The sequence below is a fragment of the Bidens hawaiensis genome, unplaced genomic scaffold (genome assembly GCF_021521415.1).
Source record: "Bidens hawaiensis isolate Kalapana, Puna unplaced genomic scaffold, B.hawaiensis_p1.1 tig00020148_1, whole genome shotgun sequence".
Lineage (NCBI taxonomy): Eukaryota > Viridiplantae > Streptophyta > Magnoliopsida > Asterales > Asteraceae > Bidens > Bidens hawaiensis.
In genome coordinates, this window is record NW_027493070.1 from 387,837 (window position 1) to 398,646 (window position 10,810).

A 10,810-nucleotide genomic window follows, 5' to 3' on the forward strand; every position below is an offset into this window, starting at 1 on the left:
GGATTTTCCGGATTTTTTTTGGGTTTCGGGTAGGGTCGGATCGTGTTTTGACCCGGTATTGATGGAACCGGTTCCACCGGCTCCGGGTTGGTTCCGGTTCTGGTACAGTTCCGGGGAGAAACCCAAAGCCCGGACCCCGATTCGTAACCACGGGTAGGGTAGGGTCAAGTCCGGCTCCGGATAGAAACCGCTAGGTCAGGTCCATAACAGGGTTTTTTTTTTTGTTTCACCTCTAACACGAGCCATGGTAAAAATGGTAATTATAAGTTATAACATAAAGCAATACTTTTTCCATAATTCCTTTTGTCTATATACCATAAACTCTTTTTAAGTGTTTTTATTATTTAATTATATTATTATACCGTACTAGCAAATATCGATATCCTGAAAATTGGGTAATTATTAGTTATATTTTTCTGCTAAATTGTGTCTAACATCTAACTTCAACGGAATGTGAATCAATAACGGAAGATTGAGCATACACGAGTCCATGACTTTATCGCAACTCTTATGACAACCTCGGTTTCCCTAGTGAGTAGAGATTTGTAGAGTTCTTATTTCAAAATAATCGACTTCTAACCACGTCTTTCATTCAATCCATCGTCATCGAAAGAGTGAATTTTATGTTTCTTTGTGGTCCAAGTTCTTTTAGTTATCTTGAGCGCCACGCTAATTTGTAGTCTGAAAATTAACGTTGCTACAACTAATACATGATAATTGTATGAGTTTGAATACAATTATACATTTGTTACAAAAGTAATTAACTTATTGGTGTATAAATGCATAATTACACAACATATTATACAAGAAGTCACATCTAAAAGAACTTGTGTAGCCTGCCTACCTCTGTCATTTTCTTATTCTCCATAATTATTTGTTGATACATCAGTAAATTAATTAATGTATGAGAGCGATTAGGTCCAATAGTTGTCACGAGAGCAATTAGGATTACATATACATATATGTACATATAATACTTAATATTAATCTTAATCTTAGTCGTCTGTATCTACAGTGATTTTCTATCGATCATTTTCTTTCATTTGCACCATGTTTAATTATGTAGGTCATTCTTTTTCCCCATGTCTAAATTTTTCAATTTTTTAAACAAATTTATATCATCTGGGAGACTTTGCTTATACATTGCTTATGCGAAACTCGCTTTCGCATCACTCGCTAAGACGAAACTAGCACAACTTTGTCAAACCCTTTAGGTAAATCGTACGTCTTTAGCTCCTTTAGCTTGTAACTAAAAGCATTCTCAGCCGAAACATTTAATATGCAACAATCTCATATAACTCTTAACAACTCCATCCGATCTAAATTCGTCCACTGAAGTCATGTTTCTCACATCCTCCATAACAAAGTTTTAGAAAGTCACGAATACGGAGCCGATTGATTAAGGTAACTCGACTGCTCTTTCTTATTTTCGATTCCGATTATTCAGTTTCAATGCCCTTTCAGTTTCGTTCAATGTTAGCCTAGGATTTAGTTATCGTGTCGAATATGCTTCTTTCTCTTTGGTTATATGTTTAGTTCTTTCTATTTGTATTTGGCATGAAGTGACATATATCAATCTTATACGTCTAGAGGTTGAATCAGGCATGAAATTTTAAAACTTGAATTCATTTGTATGCAACATTTTCCTTTTTTACCTTATTTTAGTGTAAAGTGTGCAAATTTGGAAATATGCATCACACTTTCCAAACATCCACAAGCACATGTTATCAAGAACATGTCTATGAAAGCCTGTCATTTATATTTATTCGACATCAATCTAGCTACTTAGGCTATGTGTAGTCTGCAAAAAAGGAATTGTTGATTAAGGAGTGTAGTGGTATGTGTATGTGTGTGTATGCTACACATAAAAGAATTAAAATAATATTATTTTCAAACATGTAACAACGATAAAATTACGCTCCCCTAGTCGCCCCTTTTATCGCCGGGGGAGGGAGGGTGGAAGGGTGTTCCTATTGAATATCGTTCAAAATGGTCAGAAATTGTAATTGTGGTCCAGTATACACAGCCTAAAATAAAGTTAAAGCTTCCTGAAACGTATGCAGTTTGTTTGATATAGATTTACTTGTCAGAAGAAGATGATTACTTAAATTTTATGGAATATTCTCAAAGTTAGAGCTTGCTATCTTAATTTGACTAAATGCAATAAAAAGGCAAGTCTCATTTAATTCTGAAGATAAAATTAAATATGAATATTGAATACTAGAGAACTCCAAGGTGAATTCAACATGAATAGGAAATTATAACTCAACAGATGTCATAAAAGTCTTATAACATTCTCAGCCTATTTCCTTAAAATATGTAAGGAGTATTTGTAAATTATATTGTATGGTCATGAGTGGTTCTGAGTAAAGGAGAGAAAAATGTTATAAGAGAAAGTTAAATTTGACGAGTCACTATTCATACCCTATAATTTTTTAATATTTTTGAAAAGTGGATATGAGTGGAGAAAAGAGAAAAAATAATGATAAAGGTATAAAAAAAATATTATTTAATTAAATAAAAGAAAAAACAGTAATTTGTAATGTAATTATATGATATATATAAATATAAGGTAGGAAATGGATTGGGAATACTCAAAAATTAAAGGAAATTGATTAAATGGTCGGAAAACATGATATTTATATATTTACAAAACTTGGAAGAGTTGGCATTAGAGATGTGTACATTAAGCTTCATAGTTTGTAGTTCATTTTATCCTTTTCTTTTCTTTTTTTTAATACTTTGAGCACCGACACTTTTCATAGTTTACAAATACATACAAAATATTTTTTAGATTTAGCCGCCAACATTTTTCTACTTTTAACTTTGATCACATATACTTTTCGTCTTTCACAATTTTTTTTTAAGATTTAAGTATAAATTTAATGTGTTAACACGCTGCAACGTATGTGTGTAGTTAATGTTTTTATGTATATTTTCCCCGTTTAACGGCCCCGTCGCAACGTTTAGTTTTTTTTTTTTCTGTATTTTATGTTTCGCTCTAATTTTGTGTGTTAACACAATGCAACGAACTTGTGTGGTTCAACGTTTTTACGTCTACTTCTTATTTATTTGTTCAATTTCCTTAATGGTTAATGTTAGTTATTTGGCCATGGGAGAGGGGATGACGGATGGTGGTGGTAACTTCATGTTTTCGAGTGGAGTTTAAATGTAATAAATTACTCACCCTTCGCAGCGGGAGAGGTGTTAATACTAGTTTTGAATATGTATGGATATACAAACAAGTTTTTAATTGTAAAACTCATCGTTTAAGAACTCAAAGCCGCCTCACATTGCAAGTAGGAAACCTTTTTAACGTCATCTCCTTTCTACGCTACGGCATGACATTTATGCAGTATAGTTTTGACGATCTAACATCTTAGATGCTAGTACCAACGTATACATCGTTGCATTTGTTATAAATTTATAACCCACTTAAAGTTTTATTTATTAGCCAAACTAAAACCTTTAGCTATCACATTAATGAATACATGTAAAAAAAAACGTTCCATGATTATTAAATTACATAACTAACACTTTTTAGTTTTTACAAGTACTGTAAACACACATGTTATACCCTTTTTTATAACCAATTAAAAAACTATAAAACCAAATTGTAATTTTTGGTTTAACATTACATTATTAACCCAACTACCACTTTACACTAAACAAGAAAGTATCTGAATATAAAAAAGATCTTTTATAAAACTTTCCATGATTAAAACGGGTCCGAGTGGATGATGATCCCACCATTTTTGGCATCATTATATTAAACAATTAAATATATTAAAACCCAATATATTAAATAATTAAATATATTAAAACCCAATAAAATAAAGGGATTTTTACATATTTCCCCTTCCTAAACAAGGGAAATTACATATTTTTTCAAAATACAAGTTTTTAATGCAAAATGTACAATGCTCTTTAAGCATGGTTTAGAGAAATATGTAATTTCAAAGTTTAGAAAGGGGAAATATGTAAATGCCCCATAAATAAAAAAACTAAATTATTATCATGAGCTAATCCGTGTTTTCGTCCCATTTTGTTTTATGCCAGAAAGTTTTGCTCTTGTGACGACACGATTGTCAAGTGGCAGCCACCGATAGTAGGGATGAGATCCGTACTGTACCGGTATTGAAAATCTCGGTCCCAAAAATCATAAATTATTGGTACTGGTACTGTACTAAACGTAAAAATTCGGGAAATACCGGTACTGAACCGTACCGGTCCCGAAACTCAAAACTTTGGTATCAATTCGATACCGATGGTACGAATCAATACCGATTTCGGTACCGGTACCAAATTTGTTTGTTTCTAGCCGGTAGAGGTGCTCAAAATGGGTATTTTCAGGAGTGGGAACCGGGTATTATCAATAAAAGTCAAAACCGGGTCGGGTAGGAATCGATTCCATGTATAGTTGGGTTTGACCAGGTTTTCCGGGTAGGGTCGAGTTTTGACTGGGTATTTCCGGTTCCGGGTACGGTTCCACGGAGAAATCCTGTACCAGGTCATACCAGCGGGGCAGATACTAACAGGAACCGAGTATTTTGTGCACCTTTAACCGGCGGTACGATTTTCCGGAGAACGTCAAAGTCAAACTCTGAAGTCAGCGTGAGTCCAGTTAAGACAACATAGTGTAGTCATTTTGGGACAACCCAGATTGTGAAATAGCTGTCTTTCTAAAAATAAATAAAAAAGTAAATAAAAGCATGAAGAAAAAATAAAATAAAGTAGTGTTGTGCTACATTGAATGCCTTCATTTCATTTCTTCAACATTGACGGATAAATCAATTTCCATAAAAGATTCAATCTTCACACCACACCTCACAAATCCCCTTCTGGGTTTTCTAATTCGACCCGAATTACAACCGGGTTCGGTTCGATTTTCGGTGAATGTGTGATCTCGTTAGCTCAATTTGAGGTACATATTTTCGCCCAAAAACCAGTCAAATTATTAATTTTTATTAACTAATTTCACAATCTTGATCAACAGAAGCAATACCCAGATCACAAACATTTGATCTTTCGAATCTTTGAATCCAATTTCTTGATCAAATGGCTGTTGTTGAAAATGGGTCTGATGTTGACCAGTCAACAAACTCATCCCACCATCACAATCAGCAGCCGGTGAAGATGACGTCACTGCCGCCGGCGCCGGAGACGGCTGCCGGAAATGGGTACGACGGCGGTGATGGGTTTAAGAAAGAAATTAAGGATTTGGAAGAAATGTTATCAAAGCTTAATCCAATGGCTGAAGAATTTATCCCAAATCAAAGACCTGCATTGCTGACGTCATCAGCTGCATATTTTGGTTATGCTGCTGTTAATAATTTCTTGGTGCAAACTAATAACAATGGGCTTGCTAATGGCAGTCCCACAAGAAGGGTATACACACACACACACATATATATGTCATTACAGAATAATTAACGTTTTTTATAATTTTTTGTGTATGTTAATGTTATTTGAGGATAGTTTTATCACTTTTTATATCTATTTTTAAGATAACAATTATGAAAACTAGTTTTTACACATATCTAATTTTTTTTACATATATGTAAATTGGTTATTACATAAATTTTACACGTATGTGATTTATATATGTAATCAAAAAGTTATATATAAAATATGGTAAAACTAGTCTAAAACAATGTTAATATATGAAAATTAAAACAATGTTTGGTTGTTATGGGTTCTTAGAAGTTCTTAACTTTTTTGGAGTTCTAAAATGATACCAACCCTATATATATATATGTTTGTGTGTGTTATAAATTTTGTTAATGATCCTGGCTTTCTACTTTTGTTTTAGGGTGTTTGGATAGAAAGTTAGAAACAAAGTGCTATAGTCTTGATAATAAGTTATAAAGTTAAAAAAAAAAATTATTTTCGACTTTTGGTAATCTTAATTGGGGGTGTTTGGATGGAAACAAACTGCGATGATCTTGATCATAAATTATGAATTTTTAACAATCTTGATGTTATCTTGATTCGGGGGTGTTTGGATAGAAGCAAACAACAAATAATCTTGATTATAAGATATAAAGTTTTAAAATTTTCTTTTCCACTTTTAGTAATCTTGGTTGAGGGTGTTTGAATGGAAACAAACTGCGATGATCTTGATCATAAATTATGAATTTTTAACAATCTTGATGTTATCTTGATTCGGGGGTGTTTGGATAGAAGCAAACAACAAATAATCTTTGATTATAAGATATAAAGTTTTAAAATTTTTATTTTCCACTTTTAGTAATCTTGGTTGAGGGTGTTTGAATGGAAACAAACTGCGATGATCTTGATTATAAATTATGAATTTTTAACAATCTTGATGTTATCTTGATTCGGGGGTGTTTGGATAGAAGCAAACTGCAATAATCTTGATTATAAATTATAAATTATTACTTTTTAATAATCTTGATATTAAAAACTGCAATAATCTTGATTATAAAGTATGCATTTTTAATGATCTTGATTTCCCCCTTTTAATAATCTTGATTATCTGTTGTTTGGAGGTTAGGGTGAAATAATCAGTTTGGGAATTGCCTATCCAAATTGTGCTGGTTACAACTGATTATCCAGACTGTAATTTACCTGATCGTGCTGGCTATTGGTTAGCAGGGTATTTGTGGGCCCGTGAGTTTATCGATAACGGGTTCTCGTGGTTACAAAAAAATTGATTATCTGCATATAAAAGTTTAACTAAGCATAGATTATGATTATTAACTTGTAACTTACCCTATTATTTATGATGTTTATGACCAGAAGGGGAATTTTAGTTATGGGAAAAGAAGGATGAACAGCCGAACCAGCATGGCCCAACGTGACGATGTGATTAAAAGAACGGTTTACGTGTCTGATATTGATCAGCAGGTAAAGAAGGAATCATATATTTATTTTTATGATTTGTTGTTCTTTTGTTGATTATTAGTCATAACTTTAGATATATGATGATGTAGGTAACTGAAGAACAACTTGCGGCTCTCTTCGTTAATTGTGGGCAGGTAAACATGCTACGGTTTTGTGAGTTTATTGTATTACAACTTGAAAACTGACTGATTTCGTGAAGATCTTACTTTTTTTTTTTTGGAAATTTAAGGTTGTGGACTGTCGTGTATGTGGTGACCCTAATTCCGTTCTTCATTTTGCATTTATAGAATTTACCGATGAGGGTACGTGAATAATGATTTTAAAATTTAGTATCGAGTAAATACTTAATTTTTTTTCCATTTTTTGTGATTGTATTTAATGTGTTTGCAGAAGGTGCAAGGAAAGCGTTGACACTTAGTGGAACTATGCTTGGGTACTATCCTGTTAGGGTTCTACCTTCAAAAACCGCAATCGCACCCGTAAATCCAACTTTTCTACCCCAGGTGATGCTCTTTTACCTTTGACTTTTCAAGACTTTGACTTTTGTTGACCTCGATAAGCTATGAAATACACGTTTTGACTTTTAAAAAATTTTGTTTTATAGTCTGAAGACGAGAGGGAAATGTGTGCAAGAACTATTTACTGCACTAACATCGATAAGAAGGTAAATTCATTTACTTTCTTTTCTTTAATGCATATGATGATTAAATTATTTTGGATATACTTTTTTTAATCAGGTCACTCAAGCCGATGTCAAACTCTTCTTTGAAACACTCTGTGGCGAGGTATGCGGCTGCCCGTTTTAAAAACTCCAAAAAATATACTCTTATTAGTTATTTCTTAAATTTCAAACCACACGTTGTGGAATTTGTTATTTTCTAGGTTTATCGCTTGAGGTTGCTTGGGGATTATAATCACTCCACTCGTATCGCCTTTGTTGAGTTTGTAATGGTAAATTTTCATGATACTTTTAGCGCATTTTTGTTGCTTAAAAAAGGAATTAACTTGAAGCATATAAATACACAAAACTTGATTATTAATCCTTAGTGACGCAGGCCCTACTAAATCTTGGATCGTATAATATTTTAGTTAAATACAATTTCGTAATTTGAGTGCATGTATCGTATATTTTTTTTTCCGGGTTTATTACACTAAATTGTAACTTTCTTTCACCTTTTTGTCAGTATACGACATACGTAAGAACAAAATTAAATTTTTTTCCATTATATGTGGCATACGTTTAATTTGTTTGCCACTGTATGTGATTAACCTTCTATAGGAGGTAAAATGACGATGTGACACGCTACATCTTGAAAAACCTGGTGTCACCTCACCGTTTACCTGCTACAAAAGGTTAGTTACGTAAAATAGTTGACAAAAAAAAGCATGTTGCGAGGAAAATAATTAATTTTTTTACATACAATGACAAAATGTGAAAGTAAGTTACATTTCCGTTTCAAATATATTTTCTTAAAAATCTTGGTATTTACAGTATTGTTTTTTGCAGGCCGAGAGTGCAATTGCAGCTCTGAACTGCAGTGGCGCTGTGCTGGGAGCATTGCCAATAAGGTTGAGTGGTCTTTTTCTGTCGTTTTATTTATAAACGGGTCGATGCAGGTTATGTTTAATCTTGGGCAAAATAAAAAAACAGAAAGCTTTAAAGGAAACGAGGCAAATGGGTCGAAATTTGTCAATAGTGTATATTTAAGGTTAAACCATACGAAATAAAAACAAACTCGACATTTGTTTTCTTCTGATTTTAGTAACCAACTTTAAATTAGAAGCAAAATAGAAACCCCTTTATTACAGATTTTAGCTACCATATTACATTTTCATTTTTTGTTGATTTTTCGATAAATACTTATGTGGCGTCTTATTTGTCATTTTAGTGGTTATGCCATGTGCATCTGATATGATTTCAAATGTATTATTTTTAAATACATTTTAAGAATATTATTTTTCATATTAATTTATTTTTGTGACGTTCGATGTCCCATGGACATTAAAATCAGTTAAAATGCGTTGATCCGATCGGTTGCTAAAAATCAGTAATTATTTGTTAGCTGGTTTATTTACTTCTAAAAGTCAACTTATTTCTAAAAACTTATATAAATATTAAAGCATGTTTACGGTCAACCCGACTTGTCTGACCCGTCCATTTTCTCCCTTGATAAATGCTTCTGATTTGGACCCGTTTTGATGCAGGGTGAGCCCGTCAAAGACGCCAGTGAGGCCACGTGTTTGAAACCTTTAGCTAACTTCATGTCCCACTTTTATTTATATTTTCTTTAACCTTCATTTTTTTTTAAAGATTTTATGATAATGCACTTTTCTAATAATACTAATTATTATTATTATTATTATTATTAACCACCTCTTTTTTCAAACAAAACATCAAATTTAGTGCAATACTATTTGCTACAAAAATAAACTAATAATTTTAACTCCTTTGAATATCTTTTTTATGTTATATGCTTATCATGTATTGGTTGATTTGAATAATTACTGGATTTATAAGAAAATAATTTATACGAAGTATAATTAGTATATTGGAGTTTTAAAATGGTTCAATGCAAAATATAAAATTTATCTTTTATCAAGCATTTATATTTTTTATTAATAAAATTTTAAATTAATTGCTTTATTAAAGAGCTATAAAGTTAAATATACATCTTATTTATAAAAAAAATTCAAAAGAAAATCATGAAAATGAATAAATCTTGATAATCAAAATTAGTGAACAGTTGAACACTGATTTAACTATTTACAACCCACAAAATATTAGCTTTTTCAATCAAATAACACAAACTACTATTTGGCATCTTTGAGCATAATATACCACGAGACACGTGTTTTTATCGGGTGAAGATTATGTCTAATAGCGTCTCATGGTGTAATTTCCACCTAATGAGTCATCACTAACGTATTTTTCGCATAGTTTGAACTAGGGTTGACCCCAAGGTGTGCGAGCCACACCGCCAAACGAGGCCCTTTCTCCAAGGGCCTAATATTATATATGTATGTATGAAACCCTAAAAAACTTAACGATAAAAGAAAAAAGGGTATATCTTTTTAATACTATATTTTTTTGCCATTTTTATTGTTATAACGTTAATCATCATTTAAAAAAAATAGTTTGTAAAATTCGTTACTCGTTAGGGTCTAGACTATAAATTCTCAGGACCGGTCTGATAAGAACACATGTCGTATTTTGTTAGTTCATTTCATATGCTAACATTTAGGGGTGCAAACGAACTGAGCTCTCGCGAGCTACTCGAGATCGGCTTGTTAAAAAACTCGATCAAACCGAGCTTAATCGAGCCTAAGCCCGAGCTCAAGCCTAAAAGTAAGCTCGCTTAATAAATGACCCAGAGCCCGAGCTTCATTTATTGAGCTCAAGCCGGCTCGCAAGCCTAAACGAGTCTGCCATTTTTATTATTTTTTAAAACATATATTTAATAATTATTAATATATACCCTCTATACATAATGTAAAAAATAAATATAAATAACTAAATAATATATATTATTTTATACATAAAATTATAATAAAAAATTATAACTATGTAAAATAAATAATTGATACATAGTAAACGAGTTGAGCCCGAGCTCTATAAGTTCAACGAGTCGAGCACTGGCTCGACTCGTTTGCACCCCTACTAATAACATTTCACATATTTTATACCCAAAAATGATATGTGGAAAAAGGTAAACGTTTGTAAGAATATTTTAACTTAATTTAATCAGTATCAACTAATCCATATTCGTTATCTTTCAAAATTTGAATGTATATTAATATATTGTTTTATTATACATAGTATACATATATATAAATGTAAACGGGTTCATTAAACATTGAAACCTCATTCAATCATAAACGTAAGATACTTGAATTCATATTCGGCGGCATATAGAGACAAACAAATTATCGGTTTGTCCTTTTC

At 32.0% G+C, this 10,810-nt stretch overlaps 1 protein-coding gene across 1 annotated transcript; it reads left to right on the forward strand.

Moving 5' to 3' along the window:
• The first annotated feature begins 4,747 nt into the window (after positions 1–4,747).
• Positions 4,748–9,112, forward strand: LOC143560017 (polyadenylate-binding protein-interacting protein 11-like). Its single transcript, XM_077048424.1, has 11 exons — positions 4,748–4,924; positions 4,997–5,388; positions 6,763–6,870; positions 6,957–7,001; positions 7,097–7,169; positions 7,258–7,370; positions 7,472–7,531; positions 7,605–7,652; positions 7,750–7,818; positions 8,375–8,436; positions 9,073–9,112. Exons 2-11 carry the CDS (start codon positions 5,059–5,061, stop codon positions 9,110–9,112), a joined length of 948 nt encoding a protein of 315 aa, XP_076904539.1. The 5' UTR covers positions 4,748–4,924; positions 4,997–5,058.
• Positions 9,113–10,810: the final 1,698 nt, after the last annotated feature.

What these genes read in the sequence shown, in the direction of transcription:
- LOC143560017 (XM_077048424.1), top strand. Translation starts at nt 5,059, where the DNA reads ATGGCTGTTGTTGAAAATGGGTCTGATGTTGACCAGTCAACAAACTCA. An exon ending in TGTCTGATATTGATCAGCAG is followed by an intron (nt 6,871 to 6,956) that starts GTAAAGAAGGAA and finishes ATGATGATGTAG; the next exon opens with GTAACTGAAGAACAACTTGC. An exon ending in CCTTTGTTGAGTTTGTAATG is followed by an intron (nt 7,819 to 8,374) that starts GTAAATTTTCAT and finishes TGTTTTTTGCAG; the next exon opens with GCCGAGAGTGCAATTGCAGC.